General features: G+C 51.2%; 1 protein-coding gene across 2 annotated transcripts; it reads right to left on the minus strand.

Moving 5' to 3' along the window:
* Window positions 1-14386, minus strand: TMEM127 (transmembrane protein 127). 2 transcript variants are annotated; one of them, XM_063713323.1, is made up of 3 exons: window positions 14266-14386; window positions 3190-3354; window positions 1-2472 (listed from the first exon to the last, which is right to left on the minus strand). In XM_063713323.1, the coding sequence occupies exons 2-3, from the start codon at window positions 3344-3346 to the stop codon at window positions 2165-2167; spliced, it is 465 nt and encodes a 154-aa protein (XP_063569393.1). In that variant the 5' UTR covers window positions 3347-3354; window positions 14266-14386; the 3' UTR covers window positions 1-2164. The 2 variants fall into 2 exon arrangements, with proteins under 2 accessions (XP_063569393.1, XP_063569392.1); XM_063713322.1 differs by lacking the exon at window positions 14266-14386 and adding an exon at window positions 13531-13774.

Consider the following 14386-nt stretch of genomic DNA (forward strand, 5'->3'; position numbering starts at 1 on the left):
TTTCCATTCCTATTCGTGGTTTCTGGTTTTTTTGGTTTTGTTTTCCTTTTTAATTTTTTTCTAGAAAAAAAAACACAACCAGGGGAATTTATATGACAAACTATCAGTGTCAGGATGGCAGAGGGAAAGAGAAAGAAGAGGAAGGCCAGAGACATGGGGAGTGAATAAAAAGTGGGTTCCGGATCGTGCGGAACAGTCCACAGGGTCATGTACAGGTCCTCAGGAGATGACCAGTCCCTTTGGCATGCATGTCCGGTGCCTGGTCTTGTGGTCTGCCTGCTCAGACACCCAAGGGCAGAGAGAGCTGGCCACAAGTAAACCTGCCAACGACAAACTCGGGACTTAACAGAAAGACTTAGTTCAGCTCCTTGGCTTTGTGCTCAGGCATCACATAGCAGGCAGCCAGCAGCCTTTCTTGCCTGAGAGAAGAGTCCAGAAGAGCAGGAGAGTCACCTTTGAACACACTCTGGCATCACAGCAGTGAACTACAAGCAGCCACCGGCTCATGTGCAGATGTGGCCCTCACCACCCACGCAGGCATCTGTCCGGACATCCCCAGTCAATCTGGCCAAAGGATGGGACATGACAGTCCCTTTCTAGCCACAGCTTCGTAGTGTTGTCCATTCTCCAGTCTTGCTCAAACTATCTATCACCTTAAAGGTTGGAAGAGATTGGAATCCATTTCCTTTTCACCTCAGCAATGGACACTGATTCCCAAGAAGCAAGTAACTTAACAAGGACAGGTTGGCCATCTGGATCTACACTGAAGGTCTTTCAAGTTTCATCCACTCAATGCCCAGATCTCAGGGCGGAAAATTCAGCCAGACCCAGAGCAAACAGGGTGGCCAGAGTGATGGCTGAGCAAGAAAGTCCCAGCAGCACACTGCAAGACCAGAGTACATTCAAGAGGGGAGAGGGCATGCTGCAGGCTGGAGTCCCGAGTCAGAGTCTAGGGCAGCACTGGGTCTGAAGGACACAGCCCGGCCTGCTGGGCTGACAGGGTGGGTCTGACGCCTCACATGATGGGGCCCCACTGGTTGTATTCCTATGTGGGGGTTGGTGGGTTCCTGCCCTGTTGTGGCCCCTGTTCCTAAACTGAGGCCAGGTTCCATCTCAGTGCCGCAGTCCTGAGGAGCACCACGCTGGCCCGCCAGCCAGGCCACAGTCCTCAGCCCCTCTGGGTTCCACGAGAAGGCCCCAGGGAGTCACTGTCACTGGGAGGGAAGGGGCCAGGGAAGGGAGGCCGCATTCTACTGGGAGACTCAGGGAGGGACTACCATGGGCTTGGAAGGAGCTACAGCCCCAAATATTGCAGAGCCAAAAGGAATGGGATACATGTCTAAAAAGTGACAATAGTCTTGTCCCTATTTTAAAAACAGAATATTGTTGCTGTTGCCTGGTTTCGTTTTTTTCCTTTTAAAACCACTCACATTTAAAAGGTGAAGGGCTGGGAGACGTAGTCCCCTTCACTCTGGTCCTTGATAGGCACCAGGGGGCCTCAGTCTCACGCTGGCTCCTGCTCTCCTTGCCTGGGCTGCAGCCACATGAAGCAAGGGCAGAGAGGGTAGCAACTGCTCTGCCTTCCCAACAGCGATTCCCTCTCCCCATAAAACCAGGGCACACGTGAGGAGAAGTCCAAAGAGTAAAGTGCACAGAACTCCCCGGAGCAGGTGGCCTGGGGGCGGATCACTCCGAGAAGGAAGGGGTCTGGGGGGCGTCAGCCCAGAGCTACAGCTGTGGAGCAAACACTGATCCCTGTGAAGTGAGCCTGCAGGGCACAGTCCCCCTTCCCTTGGGCCCTTTGACACTTCTTTCTGGGACTGTCCACTCTCAGCAGCTCTTCAAGGAAAGTCTCGGTCCCAAAGATATGGCCCATGCTGGAGGAAACTTGGATGACCTTCCCTGGCTGGTAATGACTCGTGAACGTGAAGGGGCAGGATGTGGCAGGAGGGAAAGAGTACATTATAGAAAACCAGTGGACCTCCGGTTCTGAGAGCAGGGATACATGGATGACCCTAAAGGCAGAGTCTCTCCTGGGGAAGGTTTGGAGAAGATGGTCAGGATCCTACCAGTGAGGCCTGCTGGGGAAAGGAGCTCCTCTGGGTGCGAGAGGAGCTGCAGAGTTGAGGGAGGGGCTGCCGAGGAAGAGAGCCCAAGGCTGGCATTAGGGTGTGTAGGCAGGGGGTGGCTGGAACTGGTTGATGACCTCATATTCCGCCGGGTAGGGCTCGTTCTCCTCCATCTCTGAGAGCAGCTCCAGTGCCTGCTCCTCTTCCTCTGTGGGGTAGTGGCGCAGGAGGTTGGCTGCCGTGGCCAGGATTGAGGCTCCACCAGCTCCTGCCACCAGGTAGAAGCTAACGGCGAAGGTGACATAGACCTGGGATCCATGGTACTTCTTATGCTGCTGCTGCTGGGCCAGGATGAGTTCAGAAGCCCAATAAGAAAAGCCAATGACGGTGGCACACTGCAGGACTAGGGGACAGAGGGACAGCATAGAAGGAGAATTAGTGAGCACTCCACAGCTAGGATGCTTGAGGACCCAATCACAGCCTCTCCACCCAAACCCCATTCTCAGAGAACCTGCCTGGCCCCAGACTCTGCAAGGAGGAGCTCTCTTGGCCATGGGATTCCTGGCCTGAGGTTGGGGACAGCAGTCTGACCTGATCTAGGCCAGTCAGATTCTGTCTGTCTTAAGGAGCAAATAGGGTCACGCAGCTTGGGAGCTGGAGTAGGCACACCACAATTCAAACCAACACAGCAGTGCAGGCATGAGGGAGGAGAGCAGCTACATACAAGAAAAGGCGGGTCTGTAGGAAAGCAGGAAGGTGGAAAGGAGAGAATCCGACCAGGAGCTCCAGGGGAGACACAGGAGACTGCCTGGTTCCTTCTTCACTCGTGTCAGGTCTGAGCTTCAAATGCCATTTTAGAGAGCTGTGAGCTTCCTTGTGGAATTTCTAGCAACATTTCCCCTCTACAGCTGGGCTGAGTGGGTTTGTGATCCTGGCAAGTTAGCAGCTAGACTGGAGCAGGCTGCTGACACCCTGACACTCTGGGAAAGACTGGAGCTTGGCACATGAGCTCCTGGAAGAGTGTCTGCTCGGAGAAACCAGAGCCCCCACCGACAACTCAGACAGGATGCCCCCGCCCTGTAGCAGTTCCTCCCCGACTCTGAGCAGGCTCACGGCTTACCCGTGAGGATATGGGCGAAGGCATAGCGACGAGTGATCTTCAGGGCGGGATGCTTGGGCCCAAAGACATCCAGAAGGAAAGCGGAGAGACTACACAGGATGCCCAGGAAACAGAAGGCGGCGATGACCCGCAGGAGCAGCACTGTCTGGGGATTCATGCAGAAATCTGTAGGGGGAGAACCAAATTTTCAGGGCCCCAAGTAACACCTGGTGTAGGAAGTTCCCACCTAGAAGGAGTTTGATTCCCCTCCACCACAGTCCTGGGAGCCAGGGCAGTTCTGGAGGACACTGTCTTAGCCCCTGCTCCTGCGTGGTCTGCAGGGGAGCTGAAACAAATTCCACATTAGCAAACAGAAGCCCTCTGGGCCACTGCTCTCCTGTACCTCAAGTCCTTCTCTTCCAACAAGACTAGCCTAAGTGCAGGATTCTACTTCATTGTGTACACCATGCCCTTCTAACCATTTTTAAAGACACTGACAATTAACCTGACATGTTAATGCATTCTGCTAAAGGATACTTTGAGCTGGCAGGAAAAGCCTGACTTTGGAGCTGAGACAGCCAGAGAGGCTAAGACCATACAGGTCAATTAATGCTGATTCTCCATTTACTCACTCATTCATTCCCTTTTTGTTCCAAAAAGAAGTTGAACTTGAAGATACTATGCTAAGTGAAATCAACCAAATGTAGGACAAATATTTTATAATTCCACTCATATGAGATACCTAGAATAGTCAATTTATAGAGACAGAAAATATAATGGTGGTTGCCAGCAGGTAGGGAGAGGGGAGAACAGGAAGTTATCATTTAATGTGCACAGAGGTTCAGTTTGAAATGATGATAAAGTTTTGGAAACAGACAGTCATGTGCTTAATATCAATGAACTCAACACTTAAAATGGTTATTAATATTTTGGGTGGCTGAGGCAGGAGGATTGCTTGAGGCCAAGAGTTTGAGATCAGCCTGGGTAACATAGTGAGACCCGGTCTCTTTGAGGAAAAAAAAAAAATTAGCTGGGCATGGTGGCGCATGCCTATAGTTTTAGCTCCTTAGGAGGCTGAGGCAAGAGGACTGCTTGCGCCCAGGAGTTACTGTAAGCTATAATCACACCACTGCACTCCAGCCTGGATGACAGAGAGAGATCCTGTCTCTTAAAAAAACAAAATATTGGCCAGGCTTGGTAGCTCACGCCTGTAATCCCAGTACTTTGGGAGGCCGAGGTGGGCAGATCACGAGGTCAGAAGATCGAGACCATCTTGGCTAACATGGTGAAAACCCCGTCCCTACCAAAAATATAAAAATTAGCCAGGTGTGGTGGCACGCGCCTGTAGTCCCAGCTACTCGGGAGGCTGAGGCAGGAGAATCGCTTGAACCTGGGAGGTGGAGGTTGCAGTGAGCTGAGATTGCACCTCTGCACTCCAGCCTGGTGACAGAGTGAGACTCTGTCTCAAAAAAAGAAAACAAAAATGTTGGCAGGGCACAGTGGCTCACACCTGTAATCCCAACACTTTGGGAGGCCAAGGCGGGTGGAACACTTGAGGTCAGGAGTTTGAGACCAGCCTGACCAACATGGTGAAACCCTGTCTCTACTAAAAATACAAAATTAGCCAGGCGTGGTGGTGCATGCCTGTGATCCCAGCTACTTGGGAGGCTGAGGCAGGAGAATCACTTGAACCTGGGAGGTGGAGGTTGCGGTGAGCCGAGATTGCGCCTTCACACTCCAGCGTGGGCAACAAGAGAGAAACTCCGTCTCAAAAAAAAAAAAAAAAAAGTTAAAATGCTAAGTTTTATGTTATGTATATTTTACCACAATAAAAAAAAAAAAAAAAGTAAAATAAAGAAAAGAGGAAGAAAGAAATTGCGGCAGTTTAGAGAAATGTGCAGCTACAAGATAGTATTACATAGATTAGGAAAGTTGGTAGACTATATCATCACATTTAGTTTAGCTCCTGCCCTGAACTCTACAAGAACAAAAGAATGATTTTAAAAGGCAACCCACACAAAAAGAAAGAGAGGTATAAAACAAGGTTCCAAAAACTGGAAAGTAAAGGGAAATGGACCTACCTAAAAGGGACTCAGCAGACTCGGCAGAGCTGGGGACAAGCTATCAACAGGAAAAGCTAGGAAGCCACCACATTTATACCGCAAAAGCCCCAGAAGCCTTGGACAGTGCCAACGTGCACACGTCAAGGGCATGAATGAAGGAAAAGGAAGAGGCTGAAAGAAAAGACACAGCACTCAAGGGGTTCCTGGGGGTCATGGTGCAGGGAGAGCCCATGACAACAACCACACAGCAGACACACAGAGCAACCTGTATTTCCCTCCAGTACATTAGCCATTCTTTAAAAAAACATTTCAACTAGACGACACTGCCAGGCGCAGTGGCTCACCTGAGGTCAGGAGTTCGAGACCAGCGTGGCCAACATGGTGAAACCCCGTCTCTACTAAAAACATAAAAATTAGCCGGGCGTGGTGGCGTGCGCCTGTAATCCCAGCTACTCGGGGGGCTGAGGAAGGAGAATCGCTTGAACCCTGGAGACGGAGGTTGCAGTGAGCCGACATCGTGTCACTGCACTCCAGCCTGGTGACAGAGTGAGACTACATCTCAAAAACAAAAAACAAAACAAAACAAAAAAACAAAAAACTAGACGACACTGTCTGTCTCCTTTGATAACTATGCAAACTGCAAAAGCTCCCAGAAGCATAGGGTGGAATAAAGGCGGAACCAAAAAGAAACCAGGCCATCATTAAGTGTTTTAAGCTTTAATAAAAAGTAGAAATGGGGTCGGGCATGGTGGCTCATGCCTGTAATCCCAGCACTTTGGGAGGCCAAGGTGGGTGGATCGCCTGAGGTCAGGAGTTTGAGACCAGCCTGACCAATATGGTGAAACTCTGTCTCTACTAAAAATTTAAAAAATTAGCCAGGTGTGGTGGCGTGCACCTGTAGTCCCAGCTACTCAGGAGGCTGAGACAGGAGAACTGCTTCAACCTGGGAGGTGGAGGGTACAGTGAGCCAAGATCACACCACTGCACTCCAGCCTTGGTGACAGAGTGACTCCGCCTCAAAAAAAAAAGTAGGAAATGGGCCTTAACTTCCTCTCCTTCTTCTGTTACAGCCACTGGCAAGTTCTTCTTTTATTTAGGCCATGGGTCACCAAGTGATTTAGGAAAATTTGGAAAGGGCTGGCAAGACTCAGGCTATATAGCGTCCTTTCCTGAACTTGATCTCAGGCTGAGAGGGTGTGGGGTGTGATCATCAATCTCTAGGGCATACCCACATCACTGGGGCACTGGCTGAAAGCGTGTTCCCAGGTCCCCAGAGAGTCCGAGTTCTAGGTCTGGAGCAGGGCCTAGGAATCTGGATTTTACCAAGCAGCCCAGGTAATCCCCATGCAGGTGATCCAAGCCCCACACTTCAAGTAACACTGGTTCCAGACCTCAGAGGAAGGGGGACTGATGGGGGAAAGTCCAAGAACCTGGGGAGGGGACCTAAACCCAGCAAAGCTGACTCAGCCCAACAGAGCCAGCATCACAGGCTCTGGGTAGAGAGAAGCCCTGGGCCTCTGGGATTGAGCACGCATACCCTGCCTCAGGCTCAGAGTTCGCCCGGCAGAGGCTGGCTGGGCCCAGACAAGGCTCATACACCTCTGTCTGGCTTTGGGTCACCCACGAAGCAGCCCTCAGAGCTATCTGTCATGATCTCTTGTCTGCTGACCATCTGTTTTGGGCCCAAGCATCCAGCCTGGGTAACTGTCTACTGCCAGAAAGCCTGCCTGTGTATGAGCCCTGCTAGCAACTGGGACCAGCCTTTATTGAACCCAGCCCTGCAGAGCCGTAGTGCATGGGGCCTCACTGAAAGAAAAGCTCTAGGAGACGGGCTATCTCCTGGCTTTATTTTAAATCTTATTAAAAGCTAAGAGAGTTCTTCTTGGGGTCCACATGGCATGTGGCAGGGATGGGGCAGTGTTCTTATAGTGCTTCCAAGAATAACCTGCCAGAGGTCACATGCCACTCTGCAGCAGGCCGTGTCAGATTCCACTCACATTACTAATGAGGCCAGGCACTTGGAGTAAGAAAAGTAATACGTGGGGGCTTCAAGGAGCCTGTATTGTTTCTTTGGCTGGATGGTGAGCACAAGGATGTTCATTTGATTATCCTTAAAAATGTACATCCATGACATATACTCCTATTGTCTTATGTTTCATTATACATGAGTTTTAGTAGTAAGGAGACATGCACATGATAAAAAGCTTCCGAGAGGACGTCCCTCCCCTTGCGGATGTCCACCTGCTCCTCTCCAAAGGCAAATATTGTTGGAGGGGCCTTGTATACCCCTCCTGGAACAGCCTGTGCACACAGATGGGTCAAGTGCCCCCCTGGGGGATTTACCACACAGCTCAGATGAAGAGTCGGGGGCTCCAGAAGGTGAAGTGGCTTCCTCCAGGCCACACGCTGCAGAGCTAGATTCCAAACCATGATCAGGCTCCCCTACACTGTGCTGCTCGGAATCACCAAGTACCAGAGTCGGCCACTGTATTTTTCCCTGGAGATAATCAATCAATTCCTAAAGAGTTGTGCGTGAATGAGGGGTCAGAAGCTAACAGAAATAGTGTTGGAGCCATCCTCAGAGCCAGCTGCTAAGCTCACTAGAGGAACAGCTTGAAGCAATGAAATCTCTCAAAGAAGCAAAAAAGGTCTGGGTCATTAAGTCCTCACATGGGGAATTATTGGGCAAAACCTGCCAGGCTTGGTGTCTAAGCTCCTGCAGCACTGCAACCATCAGAGCCTGCTCTAGGAAGTGGTCAGGACACCAGAAAGGCTTGGGACCTGGGGCCGAATCCTAGCTCTAGCAGAGACGGTGTTACTTTGAGCAAGTCCCTTGAGTGCACTGGACCTCTGTTCTCTCATCTATCAAATGAAAACAATAACATCTGCCCCACCCACCACCAGGGCATGCTGGGTCAGCTGACACCATGCCCATGAAAGAGCAGCCACGTGTACTGTTATTAACCCGAGGCTGTTTCAGCTGGGCCGGTGTGTCACCTCAGCATGCCTTTCCTTCTTCTACTAAGACTTCCTTGACCACACATGTCAGCCCGTGTGGACCAAAGCCTACTAAAGCCAGACTAATGGCCTACCCTACAAGTGTGACAATATGATAGAGAGAAGAGACTTTTGACTAAAACTCCAACAGGTTTTGTTTCAATGTAACTGCCTTTCTCCACTCCAAAGCTGTGAGTAAACCCTCAGGGTTAGTGAGAAAACCAAATATGAACTTCCCTTTGGGTAACATTAACAGATACCCCAGGGGCCTAACCCATGTAACAGGTGGGTTTTCCTCAGAGGGTCTCAGAGCACACTGGAAGAACAGGCTGTTATCCTAGACAGGCTTGGAGCCCAGCTCAGAGGCTCTTCTGGAGTCAGTATCTCAATGTCTTTCTCTCCTCCCTTCCTAGACATCAGTACAGCAGGGAAGGCAACAAGCACCTGCTCCCATGAGGGGATTGCTAAAGAAAACCCCTGAAGGTTATGTATGTAGGATTTTATTCGAGAGAGAAATGGCAAGGCAGGACCCTAACTTGAAATTCAAGCCAGTGGTGTAGTCCACGATGCCCTGGCTAGACACAGAACACCTCCTACCCTCCAGCTGTGCTGTGGCCTGTTTATTTTGGTAAACACTGCTTGGTGGTGCCCTCTAGTCATCAGGGAAGTAGGCAGCTGTAATAGGATCCCATGGAACTGACTTTGCTCAAGGTCACTGGTGAGTCACCGGGCTAGATTTGTTTTGAAGGTCCTGCCTCTTCCTGTCTATCTGCCCATTGCTCTAACCACTCCTGACCCAAACAGTCTGCAGGCAGAAAGGCTTAAAGGGACTTCTGTCCCACCCCGCCTCCCTCCTTGCTGGAGTCCCTGTGAATTAGAGACACTTCCCCAATGCCCCAATCCCTCTTTATGCATCTGTGCAACCTGCTCAGCCTCTCCTCACTGTGACCTTTTTAGCTTCCAGACAGGCCTGTGACACAGGCCTCTTAACAGAGCCCTCTAGTGCCCAGCCAGGTTATCCCACAGATACCAACAGGCCTCGCAGGACCTGGGAGTGTCAGCTGTCCCAGTCACCACCTGTCAGGCACACAGGCTCTCCCTGAAAGGCCCCTGATCTTCCAGTGGCTGCTGTCAATTGTGATTCACCTGACTTCTACTCCCCAACTTCCTCATTCTCCAAAGATGCTTCCTGGGGCTGTTGCCAGTGCCCTTTGGTGGCCACACTTGAGAAGCAGAAAGGCTCAGAAGAAATGACTATCTGCGGCCCCTCTTTCTGGGGCCTAGAGGTGTGAGTCTATCTCCACCCAGGGCCAGGTTGAGAGGTGTGTGAGAAGCAGGCACCGCTTGCAGGGGCAGTGGAGAATACCCAGGATGAGGTTTTTTTTTTTTTTTTTTGAGAGAAAGGGTCTCACTCTGTCACCCAGGCTGGAGTGCAGAGGCACGATGATAGTTCACTGCAGCCTCGAACTCCCGGACTCAAGTGATCCTGCTGGCCTCCTGCTTCAGCCTCCCAAAGTGCTGAGACTATAGGAGTGAACCACCACACCCAGCCCAGGACTCCAAAGCTGGGGTCTTTAGAGCCAGCTTTCATTGGCTAAAGCCTCTGAAGCTTTGTGAATGACAATGGGAGTGGCTTTGCCCTCGGATCACCAACTAAAGCTTCAACACTGAGGTGATGAAGTTATGACAAAAAGCACAGCTTTGGCTGGGCTTATGATAAAACTCAACTAGAATAGGAAAGTGATAAGCCTCAGGCAGCTTTGATGGGAAATAAACTCGGAGCTCGCTAAGGTGTTGCGGTAAGAGTATGGACTTTGGAGTCAATGTCCACTCGGATTAGCTGAGCAAACTACCTAGCTTCCCTGAGCTGCGACCTTTGTGAAGTGGGGCTGATAACAGTACCTACCAAATAAAGATACTGTTTAGGAGGAAAAAAGCAGGCATGGGGTATGCTTAGCATAATGTCAAAATGTGGCACTCAGGCAGGGGCTGAGAAATGGTAAGGCTGCTCCAGGGCCTGCTGGCTGCCCGACTCCCATCACCTGCAGAGACCTGGCAGGGTCTGTTCTCCCTCTGGAAGTATCTATATGTGGCCAGGAGTGGTGGCTCATGCCTGTAATCTCAGCACTTTAGGAAGCCAAGGTGGGTGGATCACTTGAGGTCGCAGTTTGAGATCAGCCTGGTCAACAAGGTGAAACCTCATCTCTATGAAAAGTACAAAAATTAGCCGGGCATGGTGGAGCACCTGTAATTCCAGCTACTCGTGAGGCTGAGATAGGAGAATTGCTTGAACCCGGGAGACGGAGGTTGCAGTGAGCTGAGATGGCGCCGCTGCTCTCCAGCCTGGGTGACAAAGCAAGACTCTGCCTCATAAAAAAAAAAAAACTCTATAGCACCACATCTGTGCTTGACAGCTCTGCTCCCTCTTGAGATGTGGAATACTCCAGGCTCCCAGGTCAGGACATCTGTTAGGCCCTGAGGATCAGCACAGTCACACAGGATACTACATGTCTGGGGGCCCACTGGGTACCAAAAAACCAGTAGGTACAGAGAAAAGGGAGAGAAGATGCAATCAAGGACCTCCTGATTCCTTACTGATTCTTCTGTGATAGCTCATGAGGCACCACTGCCAACTCTCCTATTAATGGGCACAAAGTGCTCTTAGGAGATGGCCACAGGCAAGCAAGTAGAAATTATACACGGGTTAAGATCTCTAAATATGTGAGCAAATGTAATGTAAAGGTTAAGAAAATATGCTTTGCAAAAGACAAAACGGAGCCTGAATAATTTCTTTCTTTTTTCTTTTTTTTTTTTTTTTTGAGATGGAGTCTCACTCTGTAGCCCAGGCTGGAGTGCAGTAGTGTGATCTGGGCTCACTGCAACCTCACCTCCAAGGTTCAAGCGATTCTCCTGCCTCAGCCTCCTGGGTAATTGAGACACCAGCCACCAGGCCTGGCTAATTTTTGTATTTTTAGTTGAGATGGGGTTTCACCATGTTGGCCAGGCTGATCTTGAACTCCTGACCTCAGGTGATCCATCCGCCTTGGCCTCCCAAAGTACTGGGATTACAGGTGTGAGCCTCCATGTCTGGCCTGGCCTGAATAATTTCTTAGAAAGGGTAAATACACATGTGAACAAAGAACAACGTGCACCAAGAATTTACTTTTTTTTTTTTTTTTTTTTTGAGATGGAGTCTTGCTCTGCTCTGTTGCCCAGGCTGGAGTGCAGTGGTGTGATCTCGGGCTCACTGCAACTCCTCCGCTTCCTGGGTTCAAGCGATTCTCCTGCCTCAGCCTTCAGAGTATCTGGGACTAACAGGCGTGTGCCACCACACCCAGCTAATTTTTGTATTTTTAGTAGAGACAGGGTTTCTTTCACCATGCCAGGCTGGTCTCCAACTCTTGACCTCAGGCAATCCACCCGCCTCGGCCTCCCAAAGTGCTGGGATCAGAAGTGTGAGCCACTGCTCCTGGCCATCTTTTTTTTTTTTTTTTTTTTGAGATGGAGTTTCACTCTTGTTGCCCAGGCTGGAGCGCGATGGCGCGATCTCAGCTCACTGCAACCTCTGCCTCCCGAGTTCAAGCGATTCTCCTGCTTCAGCCTCCCGAGCAGCTGGGATTACAGATGCCTGCCACCACGCCCGGCTCAAAAATTTACTTTTATTTTTAACATGCCTTCGACAAGGATGCACACCAAAGTGAAATAATTATGAGATTGTTCCTTATGACAGCTGAAGTAAAACAAAGGATAAAAACCATAAATGACACAGCATCATTTTATATTGGCATCAACAGATGTGGGGTAGTCCCAGCTCTGCCACCCACAACTGGGTAGCCTCGGGGAGATCCTTCATTTTTCTGAGCCACAGCTAAGCACACCCCATGCGGTGCTAGACTTCAGAGATCTAGCTTTCTAGATCTGATGGGTCTAGTGGTGGGAAGGTGGTATGTGTGCTTCAAAGAAAGCAAGTACACGGCAATGTGCTAAAAGAAAAACCACCAAGACTCACTCAAGCTTAATGCTCTTTGTGCCATTAGCAACATGACAGAGAAAAGGCTGCATATAAGGCCTCTGTCATGTTCATAACTTTGGCTTTAATGAGCCAACCCAGCAAAGAGTACCATTAAGGTGAAATCTGGAAACAACCAGTTGTCCCCAACCTTCTACAAAATCACCCTACAGCTTCTAAAACTCAAGAGAGATGCAAAACAGTAAGAGAACACTCAGAGAAAGGCAACATTTGGCCACAAGGATGAGGCTTTTCAGCCTAGACCTGCAGAAGCAGAGTATGGTCCGACGCACAGCGGGGAACTTGGACCTTTTCACCAAATCCCAGTGCCTGAATTCTTCAGGAGGTAACACGCAGATATCTAACAGGAAGTGCTTCTGATAGGCGGTGCAGTAAACATCTGGAATGCATAACAGCCAGGGAATAGCACAGAGAGGATAGCACAGAGAGGATATAAGACCTTCAAGATGGCTCAAAAGACCTTGGGGCTGATGAACTATGCTGTTACTAAGAACTGTTTGGGGTACATTGATCATTGTTAGGATAAAAAGCAGGTGATACAGTCCAGTCCTGTCCTCACATTTCACAATTTTTACTGGAGACAAGACTGGGCAGAATAAACTATGGGGCCCATAGGACCCTCCCCATAGTCTGCTGTCTATCTGACCGGAAAGCATGATGATGAACAAAGCAACCTTGCCTCTGTCAGGCACACTTATAATGGTTCCAAGAGCCACTTTCCGACTGTTGTACTGCAGGTAGCAATGGAACGGTCTTACGATTACCTAAAATGCCACAGATTCCCTTCTTCTCTAATACGCATCCAATTACCATAGAACTCTAAGATATCTTTTAAAACCTAGTCATATTAAAAGTTCCTTTTTCTCCATTAATCAGTCTGCCCCAAAGAAGCTTTTCTATATCTCACAGGCTCCTTAGAAGGGGCCAGCTAACTGTGATACCTAGCACCCTTATCTTTTCTCGATACACAGCGTCCTTCCTCCAGCAGAATCCTAAAATAGCAGCAGTCCGGATTAACATGGCTGTGAGGAGTAGGTGCTTAGCTGAATAACATCAGAATTAATGAGGGGCCGGACCCCAAACAGAGCCACCTGCTGGGCATGAACACCAGGCAGTTATGGGGCCGTTTCCTTCAACCAAGTGTCTGGTCCCTGGCTATCTCTGCTTCAGCCAGAACACATTCTGTCCCTCACCCAGGCCTTAAGGGCCAGCGTGCCAGAACACATTCTGTCCCTCACCCAGGCCTTAAGGGCCAGCGTGCAGCACCCTCACCTTTCAGCAGGTCCGGGTGCACATAGCCCAACACGTCGGAGACCCCCAGCTCCTGGCGCGAACAGGTGCCTCCGTGGATGTGCAACCAGGCAGGCTCGGCGAGGGCAGTGCACAGCGCCGTGATAGACAGGGCGCCAGGCAGGGCCGAGGCCAGGCTACGCTCCGGCTGCTTGGGCAGAGCGCTGCCTCCCGGGCTCCTCCGCCGGCGCCCGCCGGGCAGCCCTGCGCCTCCGGGGGCGTACATGCCCGGGGCCGCCCGCCGTCGCTCCGCAGTCGCTGCTGGTCGCCGCCGACCTCCGCGGGGCGCGCAGAGCCTGACAGTCCGGTGGAGGATAGCAACGCTCCGGGTTCGCTGCAGGTGAGGTCGGCACTGGGCTGTCAGGGTTGACACCAGAGGATAGCGGGGTGGGACCCAGGGCTGACGGAGACGGGGAGGGCTGCGGGGATTCGGGGGGCGGAGACAGGAGACTCCGGAATGGGACTGCGGGACGACAACCGGAGAGGGCCAGGGGCCAAATGGGGTCTGGGCAGACTCGAGTTGGGGGCGGAGGGATCGGGCGGGGATCGGCTACTGCTAGAGCAAAGACCCGGAGTCAGGGTCTCGGCCAGAGGATGCCGAGAGGCGGAGGACCGGGCTGGGCCGCGGGGATCGGGGACCCGTGATCTGGGACCGGCGGTTTGGGGTGCGACCTGTGCGCAGAAAAGACCCTCCCCACGCCGCCCATTGTTCCTCACCAGTCAGCAGGCCCCAGGGCTGGGATGGTGCCGCTCAGCCCAGTCACGGGTTTCTCGGCTGCCGGGGGCCGAGCGTTCCCAGGCCCCAATCCCGCAACGCCCGGACAGACCCGGGTCCGAG

This window comes from Pongo abelii, chromosome 12 (assembly GCF_028885655.2).
Source record: "Pongo abelii isolate AG06213 chromosome 12, NHGRI_mPonAbe1-v2.0_pri, whole genome shotgun sequence".
Taxonomy (NCBI): Eukaryota; Metazoa; Chordata; class Mammalia; order Primates; family Hominidae; genus Pongo; species Pongo abelii.

Coding starts and splice junctions, on each gene's coding strand:
- TMEM127 (XM_063713322.1), bottom strand. CDS start 13,774: ATGTACGCCCCCGGAGGCGCAGGGCTGCCCGGCGGGCGCCGGCGGAGG. Junction 3,355..13,530: donor GCACCCGGACCTGCTGAAAG/GTGAGGGTGCTG, acceptor CTCCCCCTACAG/ATTTCTGCATGAATCCCCAG. Junction 2,473..3,189: donor CTTCGCCCATATCCTCACGG/GTAAGCCGTGAG, acceptor TCTGTCCCCTAG/TCCTGCAGTGTGCCACCGTC.